General features: G+C 38.6%; 2 protein-coding genes across 5 annotated transcripts in view; one reads left to right on the top strand and one right to left on the bottom strand.

The window, feature by feature from the left end:
• The window catches only part of bora (BORA aurora kinase A activator), a 40,336-nt gene that overhangs the window by 15,056 nt on the left and 8,259 nt on the right, over nucleotides 1-17,021 (top strand). For 2 of the 3 annotated variants that reach the window (XM_062975575.1, XM_008106911.3), the window contains exons 10-12: nucleotides 16-611; nucleotides 998-1,129; nucleotides 3,229-3,648. In XM_062975575.1, coding sequence (XP_062831645.1) covers nucleotides 16-611; nucleotides 998-1,129; nucleotides 3,229-3,318 — 818 coding nt within the window. In that variant the 3' untranslated portion in view covers nucleotides 3,319-3,648. Of the gene's footprint in view, nucleotides 1-15; nucleotides 612-997; nucleotides 1,130-3,228; nucleotides 3,649-17,021 lie in introns of those variants that run through there. The other variant, XM_062975576.1, reaches the window with a different exon arrangement.
• Nucleotides 4,550-17,021, bottom strand: part of dis3 (DIS3 homolog, exosome endoribonuclease and 3'-5' exoribonuclease) — a 29,331-nt gene continuing 16,859 nt past the window's right edge. For both annotated transcript variants that reach the window (XM_008106907.3, XM_003218660.4), the window contains 8 exons: nucleotides 16,384-16,511; nucleotides 15,094-15,180; nucleotides 14,378-14,534; nucleotides 13,648-13,862; nucleotides 12,381-12,549; nucleotides 11,668-11,826; nucleotides 8,494-8,616; nucleotides 4,550-6,336 (listed from right to left, as the gene is read on the bottom strand). In XM_008106907.3, the coding sequence (XP_008105114.2) occupies nucleotides 6,259-6,336; nucleotides 8,494-8,616; nucleotides 11,668-11,826; nucleotides 12,381-12,549; nucleotides 13,648-13,862; nucleotides 14,378-14,534; nucleotides 15,094-15,180; nucleotides 16,384-16,511 (1,116 nt within the window). In that variant the 3' untranslated portion in view covers nucleotides 4,550-6,258. The remainder of the gene's footprint in view (nucleotides 6,337-8,493; nucleotides 8,617-11,667; nucleotides 11,827-12,380; nucleotides 12,550-13,647; nucleotides 13,863-14,377; nucleotides 14,535-15,093; nucleotides 15,181-16,383; nucleotides 16,512-17,021) is intronic.

Below are 17,021 nucleotides of genomic sequence, written 5' to 3'. Positions count from 1 at the left end.
TTCTTCAAAATGCAGAACAAAAACAATTCACTTTTCGGTCTCCAGATGTGCCTTCTATTTCAAATGTATGCCGACCAGCTCCTTGTGGTACCAGGAGTTCTTTTGCAGAATGTTCTCCATTAAAAAACTATTCCCCCATAAGAACTGTGACATGTCGGGGAGGCACAGTGTATCAGACCTCTCTCGCTTGCTTGCCTTCTACTCCTGAAAGCCCCAGTGAAAAGCAGGAGGAAGAGGTGGATGAGGCCACAGCAAATGTTTTGCCTGCAGAAAATCCATTCCCAGTACAGGCAAAAACCAACCTGCACCAATTGAATGGAGATGCCTCCACACATGGCACCCATTTGGTGGTTGCCAGAGTGGCCCTTTCACCAGACCACTCTGAAGAAAACAAACAGGAATTAGCATTGATCCATGATCTCCACAATTTCAAAGAAAGCCATACAGTGGATATGTATGACCAAGATGGGATGATGGATGAGAACTCAGTAAAAGGATCAGCTGAAAATAGTGGCATGACAATCACTGGCTTGAACTTTGAAGGTTCTTGCATCTGTATGACTCCGATTGCTGAAAGCAGTGTCACTCCCTGTGAGAGCAGTAGCTTCCAGGTAAGGTTAATGGTGTGAAGGCTTAAGCACTCTGATCCACACATATCATGCATTGCATCCCACTTGCATGTATCACCTGGGGCAACTTGAGTGGGATCTAGATTTTGGCATGAGCATTTCAGAGCATGAAAGTAACATTAAATATAATTTTTGCTCCCCCAAAATCCCCCCAAAAATCTGTAGTTCTAAAGTGTTATAATTGTAACACTTGATGTTTTGAGGAACATTTATTGCAACTTTGACGTTATTTTCGGAAAGGCGGTTCTTGGATTTTTATTTTAAAGTATCAAATTACTTATGTATAGCAAAATTTTGTTTGGCTCTGGCATTTCACTGTAGGTCAGTACCCTCCAAAAGCATTATCCAATTTAATTTATTTTGACCAGGTGGATAGTGGTTACAATGGCCAGACTTGTTCCAGTAGTCTTATGGACACAGTTGGACCTGAGACCAGTTGCAAAGAGAACGACCTGCATCTTTGTGAGGGTCACAACAATTTTCATTTTTTCAGAGCAAAGGTAAGACAGTTTGAGTGGCTGTGGGAGACCCAAAGGAGTTGCCGGGGGGGGGGGGGGGTTAACTCTGGTTGGGCTGAAAAGAAAATCTGATGCTTAAACGATGTAATGAGCTAGTTATATATGCTTTTCCATAGCTAAGTTTCCTAGCTGAGGCAGCAAAATTAGAAATGTGGCATTTATAGGGTGTTGGAGTATCATATTCATACCCTGAAAGGATTGGCAAAGAGCAATTTCATGAGGACTAACTACAGGTGAAGCTGCCATGGACTGCCCTACAGATCACATCCCAAACTTGCTAAGTTCAGATGGTTAAGGAGATTGTAGCTGTTCTGCCTCCCACAGACTTATGAGGTAAAGCAACCACAAGCTTCCTGGCAAATCTCCCAAACTCATAGCAGCAAAGTTCAGGAAGTTGCTTGAAGATGAGATTTGCTGCTGCCAGTATGTTTCCCTAAAGCAGTGATGAGAGTGGGACACTATGATCTTTATTATTATTATTACTATTATTAATTATATTTATTTATACCCTGCCTTTCTTCCCGTGGTGACTCAACAATTTTTCACAGCCTACACACCAGCAAGCTTCAGGGGACTGTGGGTGAGGGACATCACTGAGGTTATAGGTTCTCTGCCTTCCCTCTGTCACAGGGCAAAGTGAAACAGGTGCAGGCTCCTCTGCAGACTTCTTCCTGAACTTACTGCTGTGAGTTTAGGAGGCAGTTTGCCAGGAAGATTACAGGTTCTCTGCCTCCACAAAGTCATGAGGCGAAGTTGTTGTAGGCTCCTTGGCAAACTGCCTCCTAAACTTGTAGCTGAAGGATTCAGGAAATAGTTGGTAAAGGAGCCATAGTCTGCCTACACAAAGTCATGGGCGGGGCGTCAGGGAAACAGCAAGGGTCTTGCCAATTGTACCCCCCCCCCCCCCACACGCACACACACACACACACACACACACAAAGCTTACACTTACACACCAAAGGCTTTAGGAGATGATTGGTGAAGAAGATTGCTTCTTCCTCTCTTTCCAAAGTTGTAGGGAAAGTGGGAATGCAGAGTTAGGCCAGACTTCAGTAAGTGGTTGGGGGGGGGGGGGGGGGAGAGAGAGAGAGAGAGAGACACACACACACACACACACACACACACACACACTGATTCTTTACCAAAGCCTTGAGGTGTGAGGAGAAGCAGTGATGGACATTGCCAACTATCCCCAAAAGCCTACATGGAGATAGGCTGAATTGTGATGGATTGTAAAGTAAACCACTGTTTCTCTGTCCCAGTCTGAAACCATGGGGAGGCCGGAGTGACAGCAATGTTCTGCCAACTGTCTCCTTATGGACTTCCAGAAAGGGGACACCTTGCTCTGCCTCCCCCGTCAACATGGTGAGGGCAGAGGAACAATGATGACCTCCTACTTCCCGAAACCCATGCAGCAGTTTCTAGGGTTGGTAGGTGACGGAGAGTGCTGATGCTTCGGCAGAGTCTGCAGTGGTTGAGCGCACATTCACACAACAGCCACAGGTTTTGGGAGTGGTCATCAGTAGCTGTGGCAGACACATGTTCCCCTTTCCCAAAACCCCATGCTGTTATCAATGTGCATGTAGCAGCCTCAAGAAGGGAATGGCAAACCCACAAATAATCAAATCCATGAACCTGCAAATAGAGCTCTTCATGGTCTCTGTCCCACATACAGTACAAATACAGACGTGCACAGAACTTCCACTGAAAAGTTCTATAAATGAGTAGCCAATGACTTGCCTTGTCGTCCTCCCCATTAGATTGCTATACTCAGTTGAGAGGTGTAAACTATCTCTATGCTCCTTTCCAATGTCCAGTCAAAAACACTAGTGATCCCATTTTACTCTGTCACTACCATGCATTTTGTCCCGTAAATATTTTTCTACATTCCATTCTAGCAACAGGCAGAAAAAGTAAGTTTACTAAGCTTGGGGGCTCAGTTGCCATTGGTTGATCTGTCAGTCTCTGTGGAAGAGCTGGCTAGAGTACCCGCTGTTTAAAGTTTTACAGAAAGTGGATTAATTTTGATTTGTAGTATCTAATCTAGTGTTATTTGGGATTGTGTTTTTTCCCATTTACAGCACGGAAAAGCCCTTCCTAGATACTGGACTGAAAATGAGTCTGCTTATCAATCCAGTACCAGTCTTCTGGAAACACATTTCTCAAAGTGATCTGCTTGTGGCATGATTAATGTGCGATCCTGTTTTCCATGAAAATAATTAGTACTATAGACACTTGCTCCTTTTCAAAACTTAGGTCAAGAAGATTGTACAAAGCAAATACTTAGGATACAGTGCATTGGTTTTAAATATTTGTCCTTCTCTTTTTAAGAGATATTTTTATAAAAATGGAAGAATCTTTTGAACTGTTTTTTATTACCACTGAACCTAGGAAGCATAATTCTTTAATGGGCACCTTTTGTACCACACTTTATAAGTCCTAACCACCTATTTTAATTATGGAATGAAACTTGATCAACACAATAAAGACTTCCTCACAAATGGGCAGAATGCTGTGTCTTTGTCTATGAGTCAAGTCAGATAGCCAGGTGTTCAGGTGGAGTTGTAATCTATTTTCTGAAACTTATAAATGTACAGGATATGTTGGTAGGTTAGGATTTAGTTTCTTAATTAGGTTTCCCCTTCACTAATTGGCATACTAATGGATACAGCTAGTTCTATACTGTGGAAGGCGGGAAGGAAAGATCCTGTGTAGGTTGTCATTATACAAGCTGAATATTCCTTATCCAAAATGTTTGGAACAAGGTATTTTGGAATATGTACATATGCAGATCATTTTGGAGTATTTGGGAATTATGGATCTGTTCTGTACAATGATGGAACCCTCGGTGGCACAGCGGATTCAGCGGTTTGAATCCGGGGAGCAGGGTGAGCGCCCGCTGTTAGCCCCAGCTTCTGCCAGCCTAGCAATTTGAAAACATGTGAGTAGATCAACAGGTACCACTCCGGCGGGAAGGTAATGGTGCTCCATGCAGTCATGCTGGCCACATGACCTTGGAAGTGTCTATAGACAACACTGGCTCTGGCTTAAAAATGGAGATGAGCACCAGCCCCCAGAGTTGCACATGAGGACTTAATGTCAAAGGAAAAACCTTTACCTTTGTACAATGGTTTAAGCACTGGTGATTTAGGCCTAGTGATTCAGATGACACCCAAACCCTGATCAATAATTACACATTATCAATCATGTATTCTGTCCTTTCCAAACATAATGAAGGTTGCAACCCCACGTAGCTGGAAGGGCACATTTTCAGTTTCCTGGAATGACAATATAAGACAGTGGCTTTCAACTTTTTAATCTCCCAACCAACACATTGATGCTAAGCCTGTCAAGGCATACCATCAGTTTTTAAGGATTCTTTTAAAGAAACAAATCTTATGATTGTATTGAATGACATAAGTAAACTCATCAACTTTATTTATACCTTGTCTTTGTTGCTAAACTACTTTTTATTTCTGATACATTCAGTTTATCTGAGGAGCAAACTATTTGACAATAGCACAAGTTAAACATAAGTGGTTAAATCTTTAAAGCATTACAGGATTACTGCCTCCCCTTTTATTGTTGTTTTGTGCCTTCAAGTCCTTTTCTACTTATAACAGCCCGATCATAGTTTTCTTGGCAAGATTTATTCAGGTTTGGAGGGTTGCTTTTGCCTTTCTCTGAGGCTGAGCAGGTTTATGAATCCTACCCTGTTTTCCCAAAAATAAGACATCCACTGAAAATAAGACCTAGTGGAGGTTTTGCTGAATTGCTAAATACTGTATAAGGCCTCCTCCAAAAGTAAGGCCTAGCAAAGTTTTTGTTTGGAAGCATGCCCACTGAACAGAACACCTGAGTATGCAGGAAAGGTAAATGTACATACTATAGATTGTTGTGCATGGAAATAAGGGTAATAACAATAAATTATTAATAGGATTCAGTTTGTCTGGTTATGCTGGTTTGTGATAACTACTGTACAATAAGAAAAATTTTCATATTTTTTTTGTTCAATAATAAATGCTAATTCTTCTTCATGGAAAAATAAAACATCCCCTGAGCTACTCTGAATATTGTGCCAGGTAGAATGCAGGATATAAATAAATCAGGAAAAAAATGAGTTTTTAAAAACATTTTCTCCTGAGGAAATAATTGTTAGTAGTGGTCTTCTGCAGCTTTTCGTTGTCCTCATAACATTACCATCTTCTTCAGTTGCCTCATGCCTGTGCACCCTTGTTTCTCCACTTGCCATCTTTGATAGTCCTGAGGCAACAACAATTGTCCTCCTCCTTTGATGTTGTGCAAGTTAAAAGCCTTCAAAGTTGATGTATATTTATTGATACAGTTGAGTCTCACTTATCCAACACTCACTTATCCAACGTTCTGGATTATCCAATGCATTTTTGTAGTCAATGTTTTCAATATATCGTGATATTTTGGTGCTAAATTCGTAAATACAGTAATTACTACATAGCATTACTGTGTATTGAACTACTTTTTCTGTCAAATTTGTTGTATAACATGATGTTTTGGTGCTTAATTTGTAAAATCATAAACTAATTTGATGTTTAATAGCCTTTTCCTTAATGCCTCCTTATTATCCAACATATTCGCTTATCCAACGTTCTGCCAGCCCGTTTATGTTGGATAAGTGAGACTCTACTGTATATAATGTCCACTTTTAATAAGAATAAGTAGCAGTACAAATGCCCCTTTTCCTTAAAAAAGCAGACAAATATATCAGGAAAGCAAAAGATGTGCATGGGAAAACATTAGAAGCTGGCACCTTAGTCCAGAGCAGTTCTAACTGTCAAAGATTAAATATAGACAATCTTGCATTATACATTTTTCCATATTGAAACTCATCAGTTTTTCTATTTCTGAAGACAAACCAGGAATTTCCAAAAGATCACATATTTTTGGCACAGAGGCCTTTAATACAATACATGACTAGCATTTAAAAATGTCATTGTATCAGAATACTGGTAAAAAAAATGTTAAAGCACAGGTACATTTTTTTTTAGGAATCTCTAAAACTGTATAAAAGACATAGAAGTTTTTCTTCAAATATAATTTAAAAGTTGGAAAATCTCTTAAATGCTGTAACAAAATTATTTCCCCAGCTTCTTCTTCTTTTTTTCTGGTTCACGATTCTTGCTTTTTTCACTCGGAACATTACATCCTGGTACCTAACAGAGAAAGACGAATGTAAGACACAAATATTATGACAATTTACCAATCTGTTTAAGACACACATATATCAAAATCCCAGATGAGTTTTAAGGAATAGGATTAGATCTATTTATACTTCAGTGCACAAATACAATCTTTACTTGTTTCAAAATAACAACCATCCAACCAAAACCAACACCCTCCCAGACTCCAAGCTTTGGATAGGTGATATATGGCCTTCCAGATCTTGCTGGTCGGTCTACATTCTCTAATAGTGTTCTTACTATAAGGAATGGATGGCACAACACAAAGTGCCATCCCCAAAATGCTCAGGATATAACCTTCACTCTGGCATTTCTGCATTCACACCAAAAAATCAGTACAGAAAAAGGTTTGAAGTTTCCGTGATGGATAGAACCCTACCGTGTTTCCCCAAAAATAAAAGACAGTGTCTTATATTAATTTTTGCTCCCAAAGACACTAGGTCTTATTTTCAGGGGATGTCTTATATTTGACAAGTCACCAAAACCTCTACTAGGTCTTATTTTCAGGGAATGTCTTATTTTCGGGGAAACACGGTAGTAGTGAAAATGACAGCTCATGTATTAACAGAGTGTGCATCAAAGGCCTCTTTATAAAGTTCTGTGGCAAATGCATAATTGCCAGTAGAGGACTAAACAGCCAATGTGGTATCAAGGAGAAGAGGTGTGCAATGCTCCTACCCTGTTTCCCCTAAAATAAGACATTCCCAAAAAATAAGACCTAGTAGAGGTTTTGCTGAATTGCTAAATATAAGCCCTCCCCTGAAAGTAAGACCTAGCAAAGTTTTTGTTTGGAAGCATGCCCAACGAACAGAACACCAGAGCATGCAGGAGTGGTAAATGTACATACCATAGAGTGTTGTACATGGAAATATTGGTAGTAACAAGAAATTCTTGATATGCTTCACAGTTTGTCTGGTTATGCTGGTTTGTGATGACAACTACTGTACAGTATATAATAAATGTTCATTTTTTTTGGTTCAACAATAAATGTGAATTTTTCTTCATGGAAATATAAGACATCCCCTGAAAATAAGACCTACCGCATCTTTTGGAGCAAAAATTAATATAAGACACTGTCTTATTTTCGGGGAAACACGGTATTCATAGGATAGAGTCAGTCAGTTTTTGGAAGATTGAATAGGTCCCTGGAGTAATCAAGAAATATTTAGGAAACAGACAAACATTAGCTTGATGAAATGCATTGAATCAATATGTAGTGGAATCTCTATAGTGCCCTCCAATAAAATGCCTTTCATTCCTGATGTTAGATGAACTTTCTTAGCTGTTCCTGACAGGTATCTTATACAGGACACAAAGTAGTTGTTTTAAGCATGTAATACTATATTTCATAGGAATCTTCCCTATACACAGACCTACTCTAAACATATTCCACCGCATTATGACTGACATTGTACCAGCGAGTAAAATCTGTTGGTTTTAAATTGCACTGAACCACCTGTCTCTCTCAAGCCTTCTTTTCATGCCAGTGGTATCAGATATTCTGCAACGAATCTCTTTACCACTCTCAAATTAATCTGAAAAACCTAAGGTCACATGGAAACAGTCTAAATGCCAACTCCTTTGATACCACTATGCTGGCCAGGAAACAGAGTAACACCAACATGGCTGCAACACAGTCATTTCACACAGGGCCTCGGGTTACTGATATCATCTTGCTTTGTGAGAAGGCCCTCCAAATAGAAAAAGGAACTCAACCTGCAAATATAACACAGCGCTCTAACATATGTGACAAATTCTAAGGTTGTACAAAGGACAAATTAATAGTTTCTACGAATGGGCTAAAATTCTTCCTGGTGAAAATATTAAACACAAAATTTTATCTTATTACTTCTTAAATGACACATAAATGTAATGCTTGCTCTACTGGACAAATTTTATTAGGTGATTCTTCAAAATTTGTTTATACGCCTCTTTCTCTATTCCTCTAAACATTCCTAGTCTTCTATTTCAGAACTTTTATGGACATCACATTTAAGGAAACATGTTGGGGTTTTTTTCAGGAAGGAATCACCAAATGTCAAACACTTAGGATCTACTTAAGACTATGACAGTTTGTGGATTTTTCCATGCTGCAGTATTATTTCCAAGCAACAGTTGTCAGTAACCTACCTTTGGCTCTACCAAAGCCATACGTATTTTCTGATGTTGGATATTGGATGCATCTAACATGATGTTCACCGTAACTTTGTCAAATGTATGAAAAGTTGTGCCTTCCACAGTAAGAGATGGTATCTAAAAACCAAGGCAATATGACTTAACCAAGGCATATTTTTAAAAACTTACATTAAACATAAACATGTGTTAATATGTATTACACATTCTTTATATGAAATGTTCAAAGCCAGAAGCACATATGCATACTTAAATATCTCAAGTTTTAACTTTCAAGAAACAGGTAAAATATACCAAAGCACACACAAAAACCCTAGGTCTCTCTCTCTCTCTCTCTCTCTCTCTCTCTCACACACACACACACACACACACCTTTGTTTACATAGGAATTAGGATCAAGAAAACATATACAATTAAACATGAACCAAAGCAAACCAATAAAGGATGAAGGACATGCTGCTGGGGAGATTGCAGGTGGGATTTGGGGGGATGGTGGGGTATGAATGTAATTTTAATGGTATTTTTTGTATTTTAACTTTTGTATCCACCCACATGTTTAATTTTTTTTAATGCTTGTATCTGTTTTAAAGGTTTTATTAGGTGTTTATTTGTTCACTGCCTTAGGTCCCTATGGGGAGAAAGACTGGAAAGACATACAGGTAATAGTAATAGTAATAATAATAATAATAATAATAATAATAATAATAATAATAAACTTTTATCTATATCCCGCCACCATCTCCCCGAAGGGACTCAGGGCGGCTTACAAGGCACTCTAGGGTGCACATAACATACAACAGGTAAAAAATGATATAAAACATGTAAAATTATAACAACATGGAGACCAAGCCCAGCATAAACAAAACTTACAAGCTAAAACACAATTAAAAACATAACATTTAACATTCTAATTAAAATAATTAAAAACAGCAGAGTAAAAATATCATAAAAATACATCAAAAACATCAACAACCAGTAAACCAGGACAAGGTGGACATGATCAGATTTGAGAGGGCAGGGCAAGGACTTGTGCAAAATGCAAACTATAAGGCCAGGGCTGGGGGTAAAGTACTGAGAAAACCTAATCAGTAAATTAGGGCTGGACAGACTTGATCAGGGACTAAAACTGCCAATCAAAGGCACATTGGAACATCCGTAATCATCATCATCAGAGCAGTCAGATAACTTCTTTCAAACAGATTAGCCATGAACTGTATTTATTTATTTCGTGTCAAAAGCATTGCATGATAAATAAATTTAAAAGTGATGAAATAAAGGAAAACACAAGCAGCTACATAGTTTTAGACCAAAAGCGGGCAACAGTGACCGCATTGTCCATAGCTTTAAACAACTCCTCCTCCGTACATGAGGCAGGACATTGTGGGCAAGCATACATATGCGGAGTTGTTTATTCTGCTCCACAGTCACACAAGGTGGAGGATTCCTCCAGGTAGTGCCATCTTGCCAAGTTGTCTTTTGATCTGCCCACTGTGCTTCTGAGTCTGTTCAGGGACTTCCAAGTTGCCCATTCTGGGTTTGCCCCTGGAGCAAGACCCTCATGGGGGGCCATCCAGTTGGAATTGCCTGGTTTAGCGGCCCAGAGGGGCACTCTTGCTGTTGCTGGAGGAACATCAAGAGGAATGGTGGTTCTCATGAAGCCCTTCCTTGATTTGAGTCTGGTGGGAGAAGGCTGATAGTCATGCAGTGAGTGGCTTTCACAATGTTCGACCTTATTTCTCTCACAGTTAGCAACTTCCCATCGCACATCGGGGGGGGGGGGGGGGCAATGCCAGCTAACTTGTAGAGTTTATCCACAGGTGTAGGTTTAAGGCATCCTGTGATTATTCTGCATGTTTCCTTCAGTGCTATGTCCACCTGCTTCGCATGGGCAGACTTGTCCCAGACAGGACAGGCATACTCAGCAGTTGAGAAAGACAAGGCCAGGGCTGATGTTCTTACTAATTGTGGGTCTGCACCCCATGCACTGCCAGTAAGTTTCCACAGGATGTTATTGCGTGCAGCTACTTTGTGTTCAGGCAGTGTTTCCTATATGTTAGTGTTCGATCTAAGGTGACACCAAGGTATTTAGGATGGAAACAGTGTTCGAGCTCTTGGCCTTCCCAAGTAACTTTCAGTTTCCTGTTGGCTTCACAGTTACGTAGGTGGAAAGCACACACTTGTGTCTTGGAAGGGTTAGGCTTCAGGTGGTTCTTTGTAGTAGCTGGAGAGATCTTTCAAGGCATTAGTGAGTTCGTTTTCAACTGTTTCAAAAAATTTTGCTTGTGTTGTTAGGCCAAGGTTATCAGCATATATAAAACTCTTTGAGTGGTGGTAGTGACTGATGGTTCGTGAAGATGTTAAATAAGGTCGATGCAAGAACGCTGCCTTGGGGTAAACCATTCTTTTGCCTCCTCCATCTACTTTTCCGGCCCTGAAACTCCACATAGAAGCTGCGGTTTTCCAGGAGGGTCTGGACCGTTTTTGTAAAGTCGAAGTCCCGGGTGTTATGGTAGACTTTATGCAGCATTTTTCTATGTTGCACCATGTCATAGGCTGCCGTAAAGTCCACAAAAACTGTTCCCGTAATGCAGCCTTTCTCATAGCCTTCCTCGATATGCTCAGTCAGATGAAGAATTTGACCTGTACAGTTTTTCCCAGGTCTGAAACCTGCTTGTTGTGCAATAAGCTTGGGTTTGATAACAGGTCCTAATCGATTTAATAGCATCCTCTCATATACTTTATATAGATGACATAAGAGTGAGATTGGTCGGTAGCTCCTGGCATTGGAGGCATCTTTACCAGGGTTTAAAATGGCAATGATCTTAGTTTTCCTCCATACTCTGGGAATCTGTTTGTATGCCAATCATTGATTTTAGAATTTCAAAAGCCATGAGTTGTATAGCATGCCCATATAGCATATATACATACTTCCAATTTATTTTTATCAAATGTATCTCAAGCCAAAAAGAATTATACATTTGCAGCATTAGAAAGAGATCTGTCAAGGACAGGTGTTTCCAAACACTTTCTCTGGGTTTTGCTCTCTATTTCATATTGCCATTTCAATACACTGAATGTGTATAAAAACTAAAACACCAAACTCGTTAGACATATTTTGCAAAATGCAGTTTCCATGTAAAGGGGCCTACTCCATAAATCAAGATGTTTTACCTCATCATTGTACAGTAGTGATGGTTTTGGCTTATCCTTTTCTTCAAAGAAGACAGTTCCTTCTAAGCCATATTTGGGAATTAGAACCACAATTGCATTCTTCCTTACAAACAGAATATACGCCTCTTCATTCACCACACTCTTGTTTTTGAAAAACAACTGAGAAGAAAAAATAAACTTGTAAGAAATTCTCTTCACTTTTCTCACCTACACAATTATTAGCATATTACAAGGTCTCATTATTTTTGCCATAAAGAAAATGAAAGAACAGGACAACAAACTTGAATCTCTTAAAATCCCAATCAAAATTTGAATAAATTACTTTAATACTCAGAATTTTATATTAAAGCCCATCCATACTGTTTGAAATTGCATTACATAGTAAGTGTAATCTCATATAATGCAGCTTAACATTGTATGAGTTGACTGACTGCATAATGCAGTTTCAAACTGCATTATATTATAGTGTAGATGGGGCCTCAGTCAAGAATATATCCCAAAATGGTGTTCTCCTTCCATTCATGATGAAAGTAAAAAAAATTAAAACACCAACAGTATTGCTCCCCCCCCAACCCAAATGAGAGAACTAAAATATAAAACCATTTAAAAATTGCACATTATAATAATACACTCCTAAATATAGTACCACAAAGAATTAGACATTACTACGCTCAGTTCTCATGATTGCTGAAATAAAATAGAAAACCATTTACCTGAGTGTGGAAGGCAACAGATGCTCTCTGTGCATACTGAGCCATCTTGTGCCTATAATTGAGATTGTTACACAATTCTGCCAATTTATGTTTATCTGTAAGATCAGGATATGTGCTGTCTGCTCCAATAGCCACAGCGAGCAGTCGATGCACTATAATATCAGCATATCTGTAAGGAAAAACACATGCCACTGATAAATAAGACCTCACTTTCCTTTTTCTGTCAGGCACCTTAATTGCTGTATTACATATTCAAAACTGGCCACCAAGTTTTGATATGTCCTCAGTATCTTACACTTATTCTGTATAAAGAATGGAGAGAAACAGGTGGGAACCTGAAAACATTAGGGAATGGGGGACCATCAACTACATTATTATTTGGGAACTGTAAAACAAGATTCTACTCACACAAAAGGACATGAATTGGGTAACATGTGCTATGTGCAAGACAATCTGTAATAATGCAGAGCAATAATTCATGGACACAGGGTAAGCATACACAATGCTCAAATCCAAGCAGTATTTCCAAACAAAAGAAAGTACTGGAGGGTCTTAGTTGCTTATTGGAAATTATGGGAAAATATAGCATTTTCAATGATGATTTTAGCATAATATTGAGATATATTCCTTGTCTACTCCTTAAGATTGGGATTGAATGAGACTATTTTTCCAAATAATATATTTTATTTTGTTTATCATGCTATCAGTTGTTTTCACTCTCATGCCATCTGCACTTCTTAGATGACAAAAAACCCCTCCAGTAATACAGAATACAGCAGTCTACAGCCCTCTTTAGGTTAAGGCATATTCACAGTTTTAGTAGTATGGAACTATTATATCTTGAAATTTTACAATATGGCAAATAATATATTTTTATCATCAATTCTAAGACACCATTGATTGTGAGATGCACACCACTTTCAGTACCACCAACAGAAATAAAAAGCTTCATATATATAAAATAGCACCTCCAATTCAAATACACAACTTGTTTTTAGAGATGTTTATATGGAGGGGGGATGTCTTAGAACTGAATAAATATAGTAACTTAAGTTATGAATGGGACATTTCACATTGTCGATTTAGTAAAGTAAGTCTGGGTTTGATATGAAAATAGGTATTAGATATGTATTATTCTTTCCCAAAATCTCTGTTCCTCTTTTAAAAAACTGGTATTTTCCCCATGACATAAAAACACCTGAAAACTTTATATCTCTGTCAGACTACAGGCTTTTATTTTTTTCAAAACCCCAAAACTGAACAATACCTTCTGATTGGTGAAGTAAAATGTGTATAAATGGGTGATGCTAAACCATAGTGATGAAAATCATTGTCCATTCCTGAGCAAAAATAGACAGCTTGCATCATGCAGCGGGTTGCCAAAATACGCAGCAGGGTGTTCAGGTATGGAAAAGAAGGAGATTCTGCACGATCCAGGGAATCCGCCAGAGCCTTTGCAGAATCAGTTTTGATTTCAAAATCCTGTGAAAGAGAAGTCTGCCATAGTTTACATATGAATTGCTGCATATATGCTCATGCAATCCGTGAATCAGAAGAATTATGTATTTTGAGCTCTTCAGAGGACAGGTAAAACTCAAGATTATAAAACAACTCCAAAATACACTAAAGTTTATAAAACAACTTCAAAATACAGAATGCATCTTAGGAACTCCATAGACATGAGAATCCTTATGTGGAGCTTGTTTCCAAAAAGTCCATACACCTGAACATATTGTATAGGAAATGGAGGGATGGGATGTGCCTAGGATATGCATTCTTTTGCTATAAAATGCAATTTTTCAATGATGTGATTTGATACATTTGCTTGTTTTGATCTGTTCATAATATTCCACTCTTAGCCAACAATGTGCTGCCACCTATAACTTATCTTTCTGTTCTTTTTTTGATTCAGTACTTTTTGGAAACAAACTCCACATCTAGGATCTCTTGAAGGTCAAAGGATAGGTACAGAAAGAAACAAATTATCAAGAACTTACCTTAGACTTTGCTGCCTTAACAAGGATGTCATAATTAGAGGGAGGTGGCGCTGGGTGCTTTCTCAGCAAGGCATGCTCTGAGAATTCATCATAGATCTTTTGTGCTACAGAGATATTAGCAAGCAACATGAACTCCTCAACCATGGAGTTGGTTTCTCTGCCAACAAAAACATTACACTTTTAAGTGACAGAATAGCTATTATTAATTCTATTCTTACTTCAAAAGCGACAATTAAGTCAATCATTTCCCCATAAACACACAATTGGGGCGCAAAGATGACAGATACCATATTTTCCACCTGACTCAAGTTTGTGGGCTTCAGGACTTGTCCTTGGATTTGTCACATGAAGTACATCAACCCTCATCAAAAGGGGGAGCTGTCCAAATAACTGGCAGTGAGCACAAGTCAAAATGAACACAGTGTTGTGTTGGACATCACAACTTTAAGGACAGAGGAATGTACCTAAGAAGAATTGTTGGCAATTAAAACATCTCTAGTAGCAAAAGGCGAGTCTACTTTCCCCCTCTCCTGCTTCCAGTCCAGTGATTTGATAGAAAACACTTTCATAGATGGAAAACAATTTTGGAAAACTGGAATAGCCAATGGACACATTTACAGCTTTTTAGAATGCAGTTCATGCAATTTAAGTTGAGACATCACATGATTCTGGAAAACAAGCCCATGCATTTTGTTCTTGGAATTTTGTTAACTTACTTGAGTTCCTTTGTCTGCAAATCAATAGGATCGTGGGTTTCACTATCCATGTGGAAACGAACTTCAGGCGAAGAAAGTGTTAAAGCCCTAGAAAGTAACACAGGTTAACAAAATAAACATTTTACAGTACATATTTTGAAAAGTATTGATCCTGAAATTGGAAATATAACCTACAAAAATATTTTTACTGCTATATTTCTAAATATTCATCACATTTGCTAAGGAACTCCAAGGCATCTACTAGGAAAGTAAGAGCATTGGAGAACAATTGCAGACATATTTTACATAAAGTACAGGACACCAACTTAATTCACTTATTCGCATCATGACCCAGAAATATATGAAATAGCCAGGCTCTTGCTATATATAACAGGAAATGACTGAAAGTAGCAGACATACTGTCTTGTTAGCACTGAGCTAAGAAACTGAAGAAACTTCACAACAGTAGCTACATTTGAACATCATAACTAACTAGCTTTAAATACCATATTTTCCAAGACAACCAGCAGCGTAATGCACGCAGCAGTGGAACTGGCTAAAGAAGTCATGGACCAAGGATCTTTTGTTGCCTGAAATCATGGGTTTGTATGTAAGTGTTGCCTGATTCATTGTGTCAGTACAGGTCAAGCATCCTTTTTCCAGAATGCAGAAATCCAAAAACACCTTTACAAGACTACATATTGCTCATTTTAATATGCCAACTCAAAAGAGAACTGGTTCTCCAGTTGTTTTTTCCCAGCACTCCTCCAGATATTGCAGGGTTGCTACTCCCATAATCCTTCACCACTGGCTATGCCAGCTATTACTGATGGAAATTAAAGCCCCAACATCTTCAGGTCCACACTATTCCTGGCCATGATTCAGCTTTTTTTTTTTCGTGTCAGGAGCAACTTGAGTCGCTTCTGGTGTGAGAGAATTGGCCATCTGCAAGGACGTTGCCCAGGGAACAACTGGAGCTGATAGAGGGAGCTCATCCGTGCTCTCCCCGGGTGGGATTCGAACCTGGCAGCCTTCAGGTCAGCAACCCAACCTTCAAGTTACAAGGCTTTAACCCACTACTCCACCGGGGGCTCCTATGATTCAGCTGATACTGCTGAAAGGGATCCGCTGTTTGTCTATTAAGCTAGCATTTCTCCAGAGGCAAGATTGTAATAGCTGAATATATACAGCAACTGTAAACTAAGCAAATCTGACTTTTGTTCTCTTTCAGTACAGCTGACACTGGCAAATGTTAGCTGCCTGTAAGAGTGAAATATCATGCACAGCATTACAAGAAATATGAACAATTACCCCTTATCTATCCGACGCTTCTTAAGTATTTTGGCCAGTTTATTTAATCCACGTAGGCTAAGCGTAATGTCATCATTCATGCTGCCAGAATCTATTCTCATTTGTGCCTCAGCATAAGTCAGGGAAGCCTTTGAAGGAAAAAAAGGGCAAGAGGCACAATAAATATAAAGTGACCATTCTTAAATGCAATCCATTTGAAAGCAGCACAATTCAAACCTGCATTTCTGAAAGACAAGTTTTTGCAAAAACTCTGCTGCAGATTTGCATAGCCAACTGATATGCAACACACAATCTGTAACGCAATATACTAACTTTGCTGATATTTTAATACTCCTTTCTTACTACTCTATTTTTATAGAAATGATTAATTTAAACAGACATATTTAATATGTCACTTTTATATTTTGGCTTGCAGAGCCTCCTCTTACAAAACACAACTTTAAATAAGACTGAGATTTATTAGTTTGGCTAGGTTATTGAGCTACTTTAACATATCAACAATGATATTTTTACTAAAGGGAGCATGAAATAAAGATCTAAGCAATTCACACCTGGGAAAAAGAGAACATTTGTATATTGTATACCAATTTTTGAATACAGATTTTTATCTGTCTTTTGATTCTCCATTTATCATCTTA

Source organism: Anolis carolinensis, chromosome 3 (assembly GCF_035594765.1).
Source record: "Anolis carolinensis isolate JA03-04 chromosome 3, rAnoCar3.1.pri, whole genome shotgun sequence".
Classification (NCBI taxonomy): Eukaryota; Metazoa; Chordata; class Lepidosauria; order Squamata; family Dactyloidae; genus Anolis; species Anolis carolinensis.
Note: the sequence above shows the minus strand (reverse complement) of the source record. Positions and strands in the feature narration are given on the sequence as shown.